The sequence below is a fragment of the Rhinolophus sinicus genome, chromosome 15, assembly GCF_057876585.1.
Source record: "Rhinolophus sinicus isolate RSI-liver-muscle chromosome 15, RSI-T2T, whole genome shotgun sequence".
In the NCBI taxonomy this organism is placed as follows: Eukaryota; Metazoa; Chordata; class Mammalia; order Chiroptera; family Rhinolophidae; genus Rhinolophus; species Rhinolophus sinicus.
Window position 1 is genome coordinate 157,191 of NC_142515.1, and position 17,805 is coordinate 174,995.

Genomic DNA, 17,805 nt, shown 5'->3' on the forward strand with positions numbered 1-17,805 from the left:
GATCCCCACACCCACTCCCAAAACCATCAGAGGGCCCGGTGTCCCCAGGTGGGGTGGCTGGGGTGAGGCCTAGTGTCCACAGTGGGAGGGGACGAGGGCCCAGAAATGACACAAACCGGGTGAGAGGCAAGGGTCCCCCAGGGCAGGGACTGGGAAGGCCTGTTGGCTTGGGCAGTGGGGTTACAGGTGATCTTGCCAGGGAGTGGCCACCTGGAGGGCACTGCAGGCGGGAGAGGGGCCCATACCCCTTCCGCGGGCCTGGACGGGGGCCTGCCAGGGCTGGGTGCCAAGGAAATGGCTGCTGGCCTACCACTGGGGACTGTTGCGCCTGGACAGCCGTCCTCTGCTCCCTGGGTCTCAGAGTGCAGAGCTCTGGACACCAGGGCCTGCAGCTCAGGGTGCCACAGGGCATTCTGTGGTCCCTGTGTCTGGGACACCCACCTGGGGCAAGGACAAAGATGAGGAATGGGGCAGGTGTAGCTGGGAATGGGGTGGAGTGAGGCCGGAGGCAGGGGCCACAGTGCCCACTGGGGAGGCGACAGGATGGGGGCTGGTGAGGGAGGAAGCGGTGCTGGGAAGGGAGAGGCACTGCTGGGCTCCTCCGAGACCGCCTTTATCTCCTCCCCTCTCCCCATCTCCCGAGGGAAGAGCCTCAGCGTCTGCCCGCCCCCAATCCTCGGGCGGAGGCCTCGCACAGGACGGACCCAGGCTCCGCACTCGGTGTTCGTTCCGTGGAGGGTCTCCGTCTCCCCCACAGCCTGCGTCTCGGCAGCCCCTGTAGCAGCCACTCCGTCCCACGGTTCCGACAGAGGCCCGCGGAGGGTAAGGCCGGTGGCAGGATCCGGACTTGGACCGGAGGCGGGGGAGGGGGAGGGAGTGCTGGGAGGACGGTTGAGCCACCAGATCGCGGTGTCAGGACAGGCCCTGCGTAGGTCCCTGGGCCAGGCGATGGGGGAAGGGGTAGAGCACGGGGCGGGGGGTGGGGCTGGAAGGGATTGTGCCATGGGTCCCCGCCTGTGGGGGCAGGGTCTGCAGTGTCACCAGCCTTGCGTTCTCCGCACCACCCGCGAGTCCTGCAAGGCCCAAACCCCGGTTCTGGTTCCGCTCCAGACACGTGCCGCCCTGAAGTCCTTTCTCCAGACCCAGATGTGGGTCCCTGGGGGCCCTTGGTCGCTGAGACTGCGTCCTCCAAACACAACCCCCACCCCAGCGTGGCCTCTGGGCCCGCCCCCCCAATCCCCCTCCCATCGCCGAGCCCTGGAGACCTGGGTTGGTCCTTCCAGAGCAACCCAGGATATGAAACCCCCTGCCCCAGGCCTCACGACCCCCACCCCCCACCGTTGCCCCCACTCCACTTCCAGGCACAAAATAATCCCCAGGTGCTGAGCCCTCCCAACCCCTCCCCAGCCCTGATCCTATTGCTCAGGCATTCAGACCCCTCGGGCCAGTGCTCCAAAATGCAGGGTCCCGTGCCCCAGCCCTGGGCCCCGATGCCCAGGTACAGTCCACCGTCCCCAGCCTCTGACCCCAGGCTGGGTCAGAAGCTGATGCCCTTTCCTCTGTCTTCCCACAGGTTTGGCCCCACAAAGATGAACTGGATGGCAGTGACATGCTGGGCTCTGCTGCTGGCTGCCGCCTTCCTCTGCGACAGCAGCGAGGCCAAGGGTGGTCGTGGAGGGTCTCGGGGCAGCGCCAGGGGAGGGACGCGTAGGGGCTCGCGCGGGACCTCCAGGGTGCGTGTGAGGCCGGCGTCCCACTACACGGGCTCCTCCCTGCGTGTGGCAGCTGCGGGGGCGGCAGCCGGGGCAGTGGCAGGGGCCGCTGCGGGCCTGGCGACAGGCTCCGGCTGGAGGAGGGTCCGGGGGCCCTGGGAGCGCGGCCTGGAGGACGAGGACATGGCACCGGGCAGCAACGGGACGGGCCCAGGGGTCTACAGCTACTGGGCATGGACTTCGGACGCGGGGCCCACGTGCGGCCCGTGCTTCTGCCTGCTGCTGGGCGGCGCCCTGGGTACCCTGGGGCTGCTGCAGCACTAGGTCTCCAGCCTGCGCCCTCCGGGCAGGCCGGTGCCCACGTCCCCACTGCACAGGGACTGCCTGGGCCATTTCCTGCCATCTGTGCAAGAGCTGCGGCCTCTCTTCCCCACGGCCCAGGCACCTCCTAGCCACCGTCCTGCTCAAACCCATCCGAGCCCCCCCCCACAGCCATGGGGAGGGGCAGCACCCATCAACTCCAGGGTGCCCCACCCACCACAGAGGTTAGGGTCCTCACCCTCTGCCCACCATCTCTCACCAGAGCTGCCAAAGACAGGTGCCAAGACCAGGCTGTTCAGGCCACTCCATCTCCCCTGACCCACCTGGAACACCTGAAGGGTGTGCAGTGCTGACCAGCAGGCACAGAAGCTGCCAGAAGGGACCAAAGGAGTTGAGGACTTGGCCGGGAAGGCAAGGTCTCACTCCCAGGGTGAAGCACGAGTGCTGGGTGCTGAGCCCCTGTTCAGAAGCAGGGGCTGTGGGTTTCAGAGCTCAGCACGCCCACCATGGTTCTCTGGATGGTCCCCAGGAGAGCACCCTGCCCTCGGGCCCACGGCCGTGTCCCCTCTGTGACCCCACTGCCAGGGGCTCTGACTTGAAACAAGTCACTTCACTCTTCTTGGGACCTATTTTGAAACACCATTCTGTTTAAACTTTCCATTTCCTCTGAACTCAGGTTCACACTCTGGAACCAGAGCCCTCGCCTGTACTTGGGTGGCAACTGCCACTGCCACTGCTGAGCCCTCCCTGACACAGCAAGCAGCACCCCCTCGGGAGGTGGGGGGGGTGCAAATGGAGGAGGCTGGGAGCCAAAGTCAGACCCCAGACCCACTGGGCCATAAGCAGGGCCTGGAGGAAGGCTGGGGTGGGCCCTGGCACCCAACACCCCTACGCAGGAGGCCGGCCCATCTCCCTCAAGCCACCCACCCGTCTGTGAGCTCAGCCCCAGGGAGCCTGGGTTCTTCCCGGTCCTCCAGTTCCAACAACCCCTTATCCCGGGCAGGACAGCTTCTGGGCTTGGCTCCCTGGGGCCTCACCTCCTTGGTGCTCGGCGGGAGCCTCCCAGAGTCTGTGGGGCTGTCTCCCAGAATGGGCCCCTGCCTCCTGGACCATGGGGCCTTGGGACTCAGCTGCCGGACAGCAGCACTGAGACCAGCCCTGCCTGGGAGCCCTGCCGCCTCTGCGTCCCTGTGTGGCTCTCGTTAGGGGTCTCCAGGCTGTCGGCAGAACCCTGGACCAAGCATTTTTCTCCGAAGACCAGCCGGCGCACTGAGCTGCATGATGGCGCTCCCGGCGGCCTCCCGTGTCCACAACTGCCAGCATTCTCGGGGCCCAGTGAGTCCAGCTCCTCCGTCCATTCCAGACAAGGCTGGATGCTACCAGACCAGTAAGCCATGGCCCAGCCCTGCCTGAGGCCTGGGCGGCAGCGTGACCGTCCTGCTGCAGCAGACATGGAACTCTGAAAGTCTTGCACAGGGAGACCCTCCGGGCACCTCCCCGGGCAAGCGGCTCTCCCCAAGGCCGGAGAGCGTGGGCTCCCCGGGCGCCAGACCCTCACAGGCTGCACGACAGGGAGCCGTCAGCCACTGTGGAGACGATAGGACATCTCTCAGAGCTCACTGCACCCCGACTCCAGGAACGCCTGGCGTGGGGTGCAGCCCGACTGAGTCCTTCCCACCCGTGCTTGGGGTTCCAGCCAGAGACAGAGGTGCTCAGGGTGGGTCCTCAGGAGAGGGCACTGTGTGCGGGCTGTGGGAAGCCACACGGTTGGGGACCTAGAGGGGTGCCTACAGGAAGGAGAGGTCCCATCGGAGACTGGGGCAGCTGCAGAAAGGCCACGCCATGCACCCGAAAGAACAGCAGAGCTACTGCCAGGGGAAGCCGATCCCCCTTCCCAACCAGCCACCTCTGCCCTTCTCCTGACACAGGCTGCAGGGCAAGCTTGCCCAGACCCCTCTGGTGCCATCACAATAGTACCAGGAGGTGCCTTGGGAACAGTCCCACTGTCCCACTGGCTAGGTGCTCAGGGTGGTGGGATCCCTGGGTCTCTGCTGACCACACCCAAGACCCTCCTGGCAGGCACGCAGCTGGCCTGTGAGCTGGGTGGCCCCTAGGGTTCCAGGGGACAGGCCAGTCCCGGGTTCTGCCACGGGACCTGGAACCTCCTGTTCACGTCTGTGTGCACGTTTTGGAGCATCATGAAATAAACACTCCGCTGACAACGGCTCTTCCTCACTGTGGGGCCAGGGCACTGTCATGATCTGACTCCACAGCCCTAGGTTACTGACCAGTTTGTACCTGTGTTTGCCTGGGTGACAGGGACCCTGACACATGGGCTTCAAGCTGCGATGGGTACATAGTGAGCAGGCCAACGGCAGACGGGCCTTTTAATTTACAACTAAGTTACAGATCACAGCTTCACTCCTAGGACAAGGACAGTGAGCACCACTGAGCGTCCTCGCGGGGTAGGCGCTGGGGCCACTCAGGGATCCGGCGGCCCTTATGTCCACAGCCCAGGCCCGTCCCCTGTAAGCAGGAGCCGGAGGGCACAGCCTCCTAACCAGAGCAGAGACCTGAGTGTACTGTGACCGGCAGAGAGCCCCTGGCAAAGGAGCCCCAAGCATCAGAACCAGATGTGAAGGCCGAGGATGCAGCACAGCTGTGGGGGGAGGGCTCGCCGGCCGGACCAGCTCAGGGGTCCAGAGGGCCCTGCAGCACGTCCCGGTCCAGCATCACAGCGCCCAGCAGCCCTCGGCGGAAGGTCCGAAGGAAGTCGTGGGCTGCTGCGGGGTAGTCAGGCTGGACCACGGTCACGTCACCTGGGGAGATGGGAGGGCCTGTGAGGAGGAAGCATCCACGTGCACGGGGGCCCAGGACCCCCCACCGCCCTCAGCAGCCCTGCAGCGGGACCTGGAGCTCAGGCAGCAGGGCCTACTAGGAAAGAACACAGGAGGCGGTTCACCTGGGCAGGTGGGTCACCTGGGCAGATGGGACAGGCTGCGCCAAGGCCTGCGGCAAGGAGGCTGGGCAAGAGGCCCTCCCTCTCCAGAACCTTCACTCGGGTATCCCCACAATGTCCCCGCCAGACAGCCAGGCCTGCTCGATGGGCTGGTCCCCTAAACCCGGCCGGCTGAGGCCCCACATCTCACCTGTACCCGTGAGGACCTTGACCTTCTGTGTCTTGCCCAGCCTCACGGCCACGCGCTTCAGCACGGTCACCACGTCATCACAGGCCCCGTCCAGGCCATAGTGCTGCACGTACCTGCACAAGCCACCATCAGCCCGAGGGAGCCAAGGCCAGCCTGCGAGGTCACTCCTGGCTCCACAGATGATGCGACCACTCGTGGGTTTTAGTGGCCGCAGTGTGGGTGGGAGCTAAGCCTCCTGAGGGCCCACCAGAGTCACTGACACCTGTCCCCCTCCGTGGCCATGGCCACAGCCCCCACCCTAAGGGACAGCTCCCCACTGGTGCCCTTGGCTGCAAAACAACTGCTGTTCATGGGCATCACCCACCCCACCCACCACTGGGCAGCTGCGGCCTGAGGCCCGAGGTCAGCACACAGGCCACTGCAGACACGCTCAGAGCTGCTGCCCTGGTGCCTATGGGCAGACGTGCAGGTCAGCATAGCCGGTATCACCTGCATCTCTCCAGCTGGAGAATGGACTGGTCTGTCTGACCAGCGTGCCTGTAGCCCACGGTACACGGCTGACTCAGTGCCCAAAACTGCAAGAAGTGCCCGGTGACTCTCACAGATGCCCCACCTCACAGGACATGGACCAGGGCCTGACAGGAAGGCAGCACAGGGCCAGGCCAGGCACAGCTGACACAGTGGCTGAAGGAGACAAACACCCCCCACAGACAGAACCCCAGGAGCCGGGAGACACCTGGACCAACAGCACCCTGCTGGGTGACACAGGAAGTTGGTTACTTCTCTGGAACCCCAACAGCAGAGGGAGTGGTGGCACCTGCCTGGTGGCCACAGAGGGCGGGGCTCAGCCGTGAGGAAGCCGGCTTCAGGCCACATGTCCAGTCGATGAGGACACGGGCCCAGACCCCGCCAACTAGGTTCTATGAAATGCAGCTCCTGAATCAAACTTCTGAGAGCAGCAGCCCCACGACCTCTCTGCCCCAGCAATGGCAAGGACCTCTCCCAGGAGACAACAGGCCAGGGCAGGGCCTCACACACACACCTAAGATCTGCCATCTGCAGGAGCTTGGCTGCTACGTTTTCTAGAAACATGGCAGAACGATGGCAGAACTGACTTCTATGCAAAAGAAGAGAAAAAATTACACCTGACATCCACTTCCACGCAAATTAAGTCACCGGGACTGGAAGGACCCTATCTAAAACCACCATAAACACACAAAATAATGGTTTCCAAGCCACCAGACATCAGTCCACAAAGAACGTAAGCAGACCCACAACCGTCCAGCTTGGCACCACGAGACCCCGCAGAGCAAGAAGACAAGACATGTTGGGAGACCTAGGGACAGAGCCAGAAAGAGAATTCCAGAAGTCTGCAGAAAGCTGCCCAAAATATTCAGTAGAGGAACTGGCCACTCCCCACGCTAGAGGGCAGAGGGACAGTGGCCGGCACTGGCTGAGTCAAGGACAGATGGGGACCTCATGACCCATGGGCACTGTGGAGGGGACAGGCCTGCCTCAGTGGGGGCACCGCTCCAGACCCAGGGGCCTGAAAGGACCATACTGTTTCCAAACAAGTGTCCCAGAACAAAGTCCAGGGATGTTTAAAAGAATATACAGACACTTGTCACCCAAAAGGTAAAATTCAGAATGGCTACCATCCAAGCAGAAGTTACTGGCATGCACAGCAGGGAGACAGACCCATCAGACTGCCCAGACGGCAGGACCAGCGGACAAAGGCATTAGAGTGGTTACTGTGACCACATGCCACATGGCTACACAGTGGAGACATGAAGACGTAAAATGACCCAACTGCACTTGCAGAGGTGAACACGGAACGCACTGAAAGGACTAACAGCGCGTGGGCTGACCCGCAGAAGACCCAGCACTGCTGAGCTGGGGACAGTGTCCGCTGCCAGCATGCAGGAACTGCAGTCCCGAGGCAACGAGAGAGGAGGCAGGAAAATTCAGGAAAAAACAATGGCTGGACATTATGCATACCTGATGAAAACTGCAAAGCCACACGACAGATCCAAAAACTCAACGAAATGTAAGGACAAGAAACATGACAAAAGCGCAGCAGGACCCAGCGTCATAAACTCTCCGAAGTGTGATAAAGAGGAAATCTTAGCAGCCGCTGGAGGAACGGTCTACACTGAAGGACAGACAGGTGCAGCCGTGTGCAGAGGGCAGGCAGCACCTGTCCAGTACTGAGAAATCTGTCCCTCTAGAACCACACACACGGCAAAAACAAAGGTGACATAAAGACAACTTCCGACCGCCAAAATCCGAAAGATTTCATCACCTGCATTACAGTAACTGTTAGAGGAAATCCTCAGACAGAGCAAAATAACACCAGATGGAAACACTGGGAAAACAATGGGATGGGCAAATAGTTAATTTATGTCTTATACTTTAAATCTCTGTATAAACAAAAAGAGTAACAGTGTATCTGGGGTTTATAAAAATATGCAAAAGACACATGACAACAACGGCCCAAAGGTCAGGCTGAAAACAGTGAATATACACTCTTGTGAGCGCTTACGAGATGCGATGTGTTATAACGTCACTTAAAAGGGGTCTGAAAACCACAAGGCCCCTCCTCCCAAAGTTATAGATAATAAACTAATAAAGGGGAAAAGGTGGAATCACAAAAAGTGTCTCATCAACCTAAAAAACGGCCAAAGAGAGACAAACAGACAGACAGACGGAGACACAGACAGGGCGAGAGAGGGAGACACACGGGGGATTGAACACAAAGAAGGACAAACACAGACAGAGATTCGCGTGTTAACTGAGCAAAGCTGGAGCGGCATGTCGGTGTCAGACAAGCAGATGTCAGGGCAGAGAATGTCCTGAAGGGCGGAAGGTCACACCCAGGGACACGGGTGTCCCATTGTCTCAAGAACATCACCGCGTGGCTGTGTCTGTCCTAATAAGGGAGCTTCGAAACACACAAAGCAAAACCTGACGGAACCCGAGGAAAACAGACCAATAGTTACAGGGATTTCAGTCCCTTCTCTCAACAATGACAATGAAAACAGAATTCCAGCGAAGGAGAAGGCAGCCCACAATGAACAGTGCAGACTTTAGTGTATCCATGAAACAAAAACAGTGGAGTCAGTGAGGCCAAGAGCTAGTTCTTTGAGGGAAATCGAAACACCTGACAAGCCTCTGGCGAGGCCGATGGCCTGACCTGACAGAGGACATCTGAAAGACACGCCGTGCTGACAGTAAACCACCAACTACCGCCTGAATGTGACCAGGTGCGACCCACTGACATGTGCCAACACAGGGAGCCTGAAGCAGCAGTGCTGAGCGCACATACGGTGTGGCCCCATTCCTAGGGGATTCTAGCCGAGGGCAGAAAGCGGTAGCCACCGGGGTGTGGGGTGGGCAGGGAGGGGTAGGAGGAGGGCTAGCAAGCAGCTCGCGACCTGGGGTTCGCGTGACTGAAAGGGCTTCACAGATGTGCCCACGTCACAGCGTGTCCACCTATACGCTAAGTGACGAGCACTGTCTGTCGTCTGCAACGCCCTGCACCTCATTTAGTGGGAGGAGGGCCCGCAACCTGCACCCCAACTTACCCAAAGAGCCGCTGCCTGTTGAGGGTGTAGAGAAGGTAGTCGGCCAGGCTCTCCGCCCCCACCAGGTGGTCCAGCACGGTCCCTGGGGGCAGGCAGCTGAGGGTGAGGGCACCTCAGCCTCAGCCCCAGGCCTGCCCCGAGGACATGTGGCCAGAGCGTGCAGATGCACTGCAGCTGTGCATGAGGGCTGCACGGGGCCACCCGAGACACCCGGCACCCGGCTCTGTGGTCTGGGGCCGCGCCAGGCGGCAAGGCCAGAAGGGCGGCTCTGCTCACCACACAGGGCCAGCTTCAGGCCCGTCTCCACGCTCTCAATCCGAGGAGCCAGCACCCCGGGGGTGTCCAGAAGGAACATCAGTGGACGCTCACACACCTGTGGGCAAAGGGCAGTTGGGCAGCTGCTCAGGAAGCCTCACGCAGATCCTCCCCGATGGGTGTTCTTGTCACCCAGCTCTCGGCTTCCCCAGGGGACTCGGCTCCACTTCACTTGGAGAAAAAATAAAAGCAACAGTCCCACAGCCCCATCTTCTGCCAGGAGGAATGAGTGGAGAAGCCCCGCCGTGCTTGAGGGAATGGGATCAGCCTGCTCAGCCCTGACCACCACGCCTGTTTCTTCGTCTGCAAACGGGGGTCAGTGTGTCCCCCCACAGGTTGGTGTAAGGACTGGTGCAGTGCCTGGCACCTGGCGAGTGTTCTGCGAACGTGGAGTGAAGGGAAGGACGCACAGACAGAGACGGCCATGCCAGCCGGCCAGCCCATAGGAAGGGCCAGCTGGCGCCTGTGTGTGCAGAGCTCTGGGCCCGGCAGCCCAGCGGGGTCCCTACCTGAATTCTGGACATCACAGCTCTGGTGATCCCAGGCTCGCCACCCACCCTGGTAGCTTTTCCTGCAGGATAAAAGGGGCTGTCAGGTACACATGAAACACACAATCCTGGCACAGGGCCCAGGGAGACGCTTGAGCCCAGATGGGCTGGCGTTCAGTGTTCAGCCAACACCAGCTCACAGCAATGACTGTTCAAATCAGGTTCCGGAACGTGCGTCCCCAGTGCCTGGACAGGTGTTCTGACAGCTGCTGAGGGACCCACAGGAAGTGCCTGCCGGTGAAGGCCAGAGCACAGCTGCTCCTCCTGCATCCACTCCCTCCGTCCTGGACCTGACACGTACACAGCCCCTCAGCCTGCAGCCAGGGCACCGCCCACCGAGGCCTGTCTGTGGGGCTGAACTGAACACTGGCTGCCCTGGGACCTAACTCAGGGCGTGTCCCCAGTCGACTGTGCACCCTCTGCCGAATCAGCTGCAGCGGAAGGGGACACGTGTGTGCACTGGGGTGGGGGGGAGCGAACGTGGGCCACGCACACAGTGCAGCACTGTCCAGCCTGCAAAGGGACGGGCGTTCTGACGCCTGCAGCAGCGTGGGTGGGTCTGGGGGACGTGTGTGAGTGCCATCAGTCCTGTGACTCCTCTCATGAGAGGTCTCACATCCTCACAGATCCACAGAGTAACTTCAAGGTTCCCCGGGCTGGTGGGGAGGCAGCGTTTGGGTGAGGCTCTCAGTTGGAGGTGTCTGGAAATAGTATGCTGGTTGCACATCTTGATGCCACTGATTTTAAGCCACAATTAAAGAAAAAAAACCTTTCAAGAGCAGAGGAGGAACCACACCCGTGAGCCAAAAACGCCGGCCACAATAATGGCTGAGTGCGACCCAGCGCTGGACGGCGTGTCTACAAAGGACACCAGCTCACACGGGAAGTGGAGCCAACACAGCCTTGGCTTTGAACTTTAAAACACTTAAGGAAAAAAGGGCAGGCACAGTGAGAGTGCTGCGGACGTTCCCGTGTGCCTCGAAATCGGAGAACCGTGATGCCAGGAGACGACTCTGTGACCACAGCAGGCAGTGGCCCAGGGCCCGACGACACCAGACCCTACTGGCTGCACAGTACTTTGGGTACAATTGACCAAAGGACTTAAGGAAGAGACAAAATCACCAATGTTTGGCAAAGTCATCCTTTTTTACACATTTAACACGTGAGAGAACCAATTAAGTGCAGAACATACCACGATGGCTGCCTCGCCGTTAACTGCACAGCAGGCTGTCACCCGCCGCGTCCCACCAGGGTCCCAAGCTTGGGGAGATGCAAGCCTGAGGATAAGGGTGGCGGGCAGTACCTTTCCTGAGGTGCTGTCTCCTGAGCGCGTTGATGAGTGAGGACTTGCCCACGTTGGGGACCCCAACGACCATGATGCAGAGTTCCACATTCTGCAGGCAGGAGAGCGGAAATCTGGCGGCCTCCCGTCCGCCCTGCCACCCTGCACCAGCCCTGCAGTGAGGCTCGTGACCATTCCCGGAGCTGCCACAGCCCACCCTATGCCGGGCGCACCTGTGCTTAGCAGGTGAGCCCGGGCTCCCTGGCAGTAGGCACTGGGCCCCACCAACCAACCTCTCCTCGGTGATAGCGGCAGCTGCTTCCGACCAACTCTGTGACCGCCGGGATGACCTGGACAAACCACACAGTGCTGCACGTGGGCACCCACCCCGTCCTCAGTTTCCAGATGTGGTGGGCTCTAGTGTCCAGGGTTCCGTCCACGTCACACTATGGTGGTGGGGGTCACCTGTGCCCTGGCCTGTCCCTCCCCCATGAAGGAGCTGGACAGTCGTCCCAGGCAGTGACAACAGGCTATGACTGTTGGACAGTCATCCCAGGCTATGACTACAACCACCTTCTAACAGATGCATGTCAGCCAGTGAAACCTCCAAATACAACAGAGAAGAAGAATGTTCCAGACTCCGCCAATGCCTTTCCTACTTTTAACCTCGGGACATAACACACAACTCGACTCTGCTCTTTCAAACCCCTCACAGACGGTCCAGGACAGGAGTACGTCCCAGGACCCCTAGCAAATCCGTCTCCAAAACTCCACTTCTTATGAAAGTGTACAATATTTCATAGTGTTTGTTGAATGTATTTAAGCAGAAGCATTACAGTATAAAACAAACAAAAGCCTACCTGCTTGACATTTTCATCCTTTACACAGTTGGTAAAAAGGACATTTTTTAGGCCTTCTCTTTCTAAGTGCTGTATAATTTTCTGAAAGAGACAAGACATCCCCATTATAAATGCTAGTGAGAACACAGGCATGCGACACACCACAATCTGAGGGTCTGGCCCTGCAGGCCTCGTTCCCCAGGCCTCTCTGGGCTCAGAGCCACTGTGGCCGGGCACTCAGGGAGGAGCTGGCATGAGGGCAGCCGCGGGCACAGGCGAGACGCAGCATGACACTGCGGACAGCGTGAGGAGGGAAGGGCCCATGGTGGTGAGTGCTCAGTGCACGGCCTGCCCACCTGGCCTCCACTCCACTACCTTCTTGTAAAATGAGGCTAAACTAGGTTATTCCGAAGCCACACCCAGCACTGAGACCTTACAGTTTGGGTCTTCACTGAGGACTCTCACTACCCCTCCGTATCCTGATGAGCTTTGACAAAATGAAATCCACTTTGAGGTCCGAACCCAATCTCATCAGAAAGTATTTCTAATACTTTAAAAGCTCAAACATAAACTAGGGCTAATGTAAGTTTACCGGTCTTAACATTCAGCGAAATCAGCGTATGAATCGTATTTTTGAAAAGCAGTATTGTAGTGTTTGATCAGCTGCTGACCTAAAAGTATGACTGACGCTTAAACGAACAAGAAAATCATATTAATTCTGTTCGCTTTAGTTTTTTTTTTTTAATTTGTTATGGTGCAGATTAAGATACAGGCCAAAACGAAGACGTATTTGAAGCCACACTTTTAAATGTATAAATTCACCTGGGATGTCCCTACCCAGTACATGGAGGGCCACCACTGGGGGCTTCTCCTCTCCTCTCCAAAACCCCAGCCGCAGCATGTGACAGAAGGAGCAAACACTCCTGCTGCCTCCCAACCAGGCAAGACACGGTGGGTCCCTGTCAGGTAACCTCAGTGTGCCCAGCACTCTACAAAAACCATCTAACAAACACTGATAAGATTCCAGTCTCAACTAACAAAGCAACTGAAAGCCTGTGATGACAACAGGACATTGCAAATGCAGTGGAACCTGGCCCGTTTCCCAGCAGGAGGACCTCGATGGTGGACATGGGAGCACGTGGGAGCACACAGTGGGCCGGGAAGCAGGGCTGGGAGGCCTTGTGCTTTGTGTCTCCATGAGCAGACCCCCGGCGTGAGATTGGATGTCGCCCTGGAAACCCACAGGGCTTCGAGTAATTCAAATGCACCAGGTCAACTAAGCTACCTGAAACGCGTTCTTGCTGCTGCAGTAAACGGAAAAACTTTGTACCACTGACAACTCGAAAAAAATAGGAATTCAAAAGATCCTGACACCTACCCTTTGTGAAGAATGACAACAGAGCAAGAAATGCAGAGACACATACTCCACGAACCACACTGCAGAGCCTTCATGCTGCGTTTACCTCTGGGCACCAGGAAACAGCCTGCACTTGGTGACCTGTGTCCCTAATCCTGCCTGGCGCTGGAGACACCTTTACCTACTGTGGGCCTCCGCCACCCTCCCAGGTCACACGGTGTGCTGCAGGCTGCCCACAGGCCAGGCCATGGAACTGGTGAGTGCAGACACCTGAGGGAATGCAGCCATCAGAGGGGAACCCAGGCCAGCGGCCTACAGCCTCACGCAGCCACTGAATGAAATTAAACGTGGATATACATTCCTCAGCGGAGCCGCACGGACCCAGCGGGCACGTCCCACGGGAGACGCACACTCTGAGGACCTGGACCGTAAACCAGATGTCCAAGGAGAGCACACTGAACACACGGGGTGTGCTGGAGCAAGTCTGGCCGGGCACGTCCACGCGCGTCTGCAGCAGCTCGTCCCCGGACACGGGCGCCCAGAGCAGCAGGTGTGCGCCAGGCGGCCTTTACCTGCCGCTGGCTCAGGTCCGCCAGGTCCATCTTGTTGAGCACGAGCAAGTGTGGCTTAATCCCCAGCGTTTCCTGGAACAGAGGGTTGCGGCCTGAAAGCGGGATGTAGCAAAATTAAGGCAAAATTCCTTCAGTGCTTTGCCAGCCAACTGACTTATTGTCTTGTCACCCGATTGGCACCACCTTTGGGAGGAACTGACGCAGCTGAGAGCGCAGTCTCATGGTCCCAGAGCTGGGAGGCCTGAGCTGCCCGCCCAGCAGGGAAGGGGGTGCCTCCTCCTCATGGCCACCGGCCGCCGCAGGCTGCTTCTCAGATGACAGGTAGCCAGGCAGGGCAGTGGCTCTCACGAGGCTTTCCAAACAGGAACAACAGCGACAAAAACAACAAAGCTCAGTGGAAGGTTTCATAACTAAATCTTTGATTAGTTGCCAAGGTATGTAAGTTCAAAATGAATGATCATTCAAAAACTGCCACCTAACTGGTGTGTTTCAAACTACCACCGCCGTATCTGGGGCCCATCAAGGAAGACAGTCCCTGAAGGTTCCCCCTCCTTGCTATCATTGCCAGGCCCCTCAGCCAGGGACCGACCTCGGGTGACACTGACACAGAGAGCAGGGGAGTTCCTTATCTTCATGTCCAAGTGTTCAGGACATGCCTGGGGCTTCATCTCTTACTGAGCCCAGCCCATCGGGGTCTAGGTCCCCAGTTAGCCACCGTGTCCTCACCCACACAACAAAGGGACACCCTTCCCCCCAGGTTAACAAGTCCTGTGCGAAGTCAGAACACTGAAGCCTCCAGACCCTGTCACAGGCCCACTGTCCAGTGTTAGGGCTTCCTGCCACATCCTGGATAGGAAAGGAGAGAGAGATCTTCTCCTCACCATATACTGAATAATAACCAAAGGCTATTATTTTTTAATCATCAGATGTACACTTGCCAGTAAACACTTCTGACCAGCATGGGACACTGTATGAACTGACATATTTACCTGCAGTGAAGACACTCGGTACTTTATTACAGAAGTTCCCATAAGCCTTTGAAATCGTGAAATGGTCCCTCATCCTCCAGTCTAGAGATGGTAACTCTCAAACCCTCCTCATAAAAGGAGAATCTAAACACAGCTCAAATACAAAACAGGGTCTAGAAAGTAGTCACTGGTGACCAAGGTCAGCACACGATGCTGATCAGGCACAGGTGGGAAGCCCGGGTCAGTGCACATCTCACCAAAGAACCCTGCTGCTGGGCAGGGTTGCAAAGCTGGGCCACAGGCAGAGGGCTAAGACCAGTGAAGTTCCCGGCGGGGGGTGGGGGGGGTGGGGGGCTCCACCAGATGCTGATTACCTTCTGATTAACTGGTCTGGAACGGGACCCAGACCAGTCATTCTAATTTTAAATTCTAATGATAAGCAGCACTGCTTTAAATGCCAATAACTACAACAAGGGGGGCTGCTGGCCACTGTGGTGGCTGACTGGACCAGAGCAGGGGCCAGGCAGAGGACATGGACAGGAACAAGGTAGCATGCCAGGAATGCTTCCTGCTGCCTTCAGCACTGATTCAGGAAGGGTCTCCTCAGCACCACTGCATTCCAACGGGGGGTGGGGGGACCTCCCCACACCAGCAGCAGTTCAGCGATAGCAGCTGGGCTCCTTCCATTCAATTCCATCTGACACCGTCTACCGGGAGACGGCATCAGACCCCTCAGGCCCACCAGACTGTCCCTCCCCACTTGAGATTCCAATCGCAAATCCAGGTGTCACCCACGCTTCTCAGGCACCAGCTACAGGTCAGAGGTTCCCATCACCCCCTCCTCTGGTTGGAGTCATTCGCCAGAGCAGCTCCCAGAACTCAGAGAAACGTTTCACTCACTAGATCTCAGGTTTATTACAAAAGGGTCTAACTCAGGAGCAGCCAGACAGAAGAGACTTACAGAGCAAGGTCTGGGGGAGGGGAACAGGGGCTGCCATGCCCTCTCCGGACAGGCACCTCGCCCCACCTCTGCACATGTGCACCAACCGGAAGCTGTCCGAACCGAACCGTCCCTCTGGGATTTAGGGAGGCTTCAGTGCGTGGTGTAACTGACTAAATCAGCAGCCGTTGGTGACTGAACCCAACCTCCAGCCCCTCTCCACTCCTGGATGGCAGGGGTGGGACTGAAAGTTCCAACCCTCCCATATCAGGTTGGTTCCCCTGGCACCTGCCCCATCCAGAGGGGCTTTCCAGAAGTCACCTCATTAACATAACAACAGACCCCTTTGTCACTCTCATCACTTAGGAAATCCAAGGGTTTTAGGAGTTCTGTGCCAGGAGCTGGATGAAGGCCAGATACACATTTCTTATTATAAATGCCAGTCCCCTACGCACCAAAGGATATGCGGGCATCGTGGACCTCCACGATACAGTCCACCAGCTTTAGGCTGCTCTGCATCTTCTTCAGCCCTGGAAAACAGAAGACAGCTGAGACAAGGCGTCCACGGCCTTTCAAGAGTAGGACAAGATCGAAGCTGAACTGCCAAGAATGTTGCACCCACAAACAACCTAAAAAGGACACACCGGAGTTAAGTGCTGCAAGGTTAACTGATAACCACTTGCTGGGAGCCCCCTTCAAGTTCAACACTAGTGGCTCAGGGGAAACTTCTGGCCCCTGTCGGAGGCCAGATCCTGTCTCTACCACCTGACACTTGCGCAACTCTGGGTGCAGTATTTAAACCCTAGGGGTCTTGATCTGGGCTATAAAATTGATACTGTCATCTAAGCAACTCACTGGGCCTCGATACTGTGTGGAGGTGCTGCTGCTGTAAGAACCGACCTGACTCATACTCACACCGCATTCCGTTCTCTTTGCTGTAAGAGCACAGCGTTCAACTCACCCTGAACCAGGAACGACCCACACAACAAGAGTAACACAGCTGCTTGTCCTGCAGCGTCCCCCCCAGCGGTGACAGCGCCCCTCAGCCTCCGCTCGCACAGCCAAGCCCTGTCATTTACGCACATCCTCAAACACCTGACATCTCCCCACTTCTTCCATCCACACTGCGGCGACCCACGGGCGCCCCGGCCTGGCACCCAACGTGCACGGCCCTCGGCTCGGAGCCGGCAGCGCGGGCCCTGGGGCACCGTGTGCGGGGCGCAGTGAGAGGGGCAGGAGCTGGCGGGTGGCGACCGCGACACTGACACGGGCTGGGCGGGTCCTGCACGTCTTCGTTCCGCCAACTTTGGACGGATAAACAATAAAAACCCCCAGAGAGATCTAAGCAGAACACAAAAACGACTGCTCTAACGCTGCCGCAATGACCGCTGAACACAGCTTGTGCAGTGCTCTCCTACCCCCTTTTCCTTCAGTCCTCAAAACAATTTCCAGGACGTCCCTTTTTTAAAAAGAAAGATGGAAAGTCAGGCTGCGGGGAATCAAGTGGCAGAAGGGCCCTGCTGGGAGTCAGGGATGAGGTCGGCGCCGGGACGCCCCGACCCGCTGGCGGGCGAGCTGGAAAGAGCCGGCCCCGGGGACTCCGGGCACTCAAGCGCCGGACTCACCTTTGGCCATGTGGCCCGGGAACCAACGCGCCGCGTCGCGACCGTCCAGAGAAAAGTTCTCCCGCCAGGCGGTCCGGGCGGCGCTACACAGCGCGCGCGGAGTCGGCCTCATGGCGCCTGGTCCCCGAGCTCCGTGCACCGCGGGGGACCGCTCCCTCGACGGACCCGTCCGCCCAGCCAGCGACCCGGCTCGCGGGTTCCGGGCTCCAGCAGTCCGGGGCGCGGGCCGCGCGTGCGCACAACGCTGCTTCAGGGAGCAGCAGGCGCCCAGGGGGCGGGGCCCGGGCTGGACCCGGACAGGTCTGCGAGCCGATCTGGGGCCCCCGTCGGCCTCGAGCTTCTCGGGCTTTTACAGGGTTTTAAAGAAATTCGTAGGTATATTAACATTAATTAAATTAAAAAATCCTAGTTCTTCCTTCAGCGTATCGTGAGTATAAGTGTAAGAAAATTTAGCAGTTCCGTTTGCAAGTTTGTAAAAACCTCAAAAATTTACCTTACAAATGTTAATACCCGCCTTTTCTTTTGCAAGTACTCCCAATTTTAATGTAACAAACAAACCCTTTGCAAATGCTGACTGCAGTTCTGCTCAATTA

General features: G+C 58.3%; 2 protein-coding genes across 3 annotated transcripts; one reads left to right on the top strand and one right to left on the bottom strand.

The window, feature by feature from the left end:
* Positions 1-552: 552 nt before the first annotated feature.
* SPRN (shadow of prion protein) lies at positions 553-4,255 on the top strand. Its single transcript, XM_019728334.3, has 2 exons — positions 553-822; positions 1,574-4,255. The coding sequence occupies exon 2, from the start codon at positions 1,590-1,592 to the stop codon at positions 2,034-2,036; it is 447 nt and encodes a 148-aa protein (XP_019583893.3). The 5' UTR covers positions 553-822; positions 1,574-1,589; the 3' UTR covers positions 2,037-4,255.
* A 131-nt stretch (positions 4,256-4,386) lies between these two features.
* On the bottom strand, positions 4,387-17,436 carry MTG1 (mitochondrial ribosome associated GTPase 1). Of its 2 annotated transcripts, none has more exons than XM_074338734.2 (11): positions 17,213-17,436; positions 16,051-16,117; positions 13,680-13,782; positions 11,772-11,852; positions 11,205-11,261; positions 10,933-11,023; positions 9,591-9,652; positions 9,043-9,139; positions 8,767-8,848; positions 5,183-5,295; positions 4,387-4,852 (listed from the first exon to the last, which is right to left on the bottom strand). In XM_074338734.2, the coding sequence occupies exons 1-11, from the start codon at positions 17,322-17,324 to the stop codon at positions 4,725-4,727; spliced, it is 993 nt and encodes a 330-aa protein (XP_074194835.2). In that variant the 5' UTR covers positions 17,325-17,436; the 3' UTR covers positions 4,387-4,724. The 2 variants fall into 2 exon arrangements, with proteins under 2 accessions (XP_074194835.2, XP_088647855.1); XM_088791729.1 differs by having other exon boundaries at positions 13,680-13,771; positions 16,043-16,117; positions 17,213-17,423.
* Positions 17,437-17,805: the final 369 nt, after the last annotated feature.

Coding starts and splice junctions, on each gene's coding strand:
- SPRN (XM_019728334.3), top strand. CDS start 1,590: ATGAACTGGATGGCAGTGACATGCTGGGCTCTGCTGCTGGCTGCCGCC.
- MTG1 (XM_074338734.2), bottom strand. CDS start 17,324: ATGAGGCCGACTCCGCGCGCGCTGTGTAGCGCCGCCCGGACCGCCTGG. Junction 13,783..16,050: donor GAGGTCCACGATGCCCGCAT/ATCCTTTGGTGC, acceptor ATTTTGCTACAT/CCCGCTTTCAGGCCGCAACC. Junction 9,140..9,590: donor CTGTGATGTCCAGAATTCAG/GTAGGGACCCCG, acceptor CTTTGCCCACAG/GTGTGTGAGCGTCCACTGAT.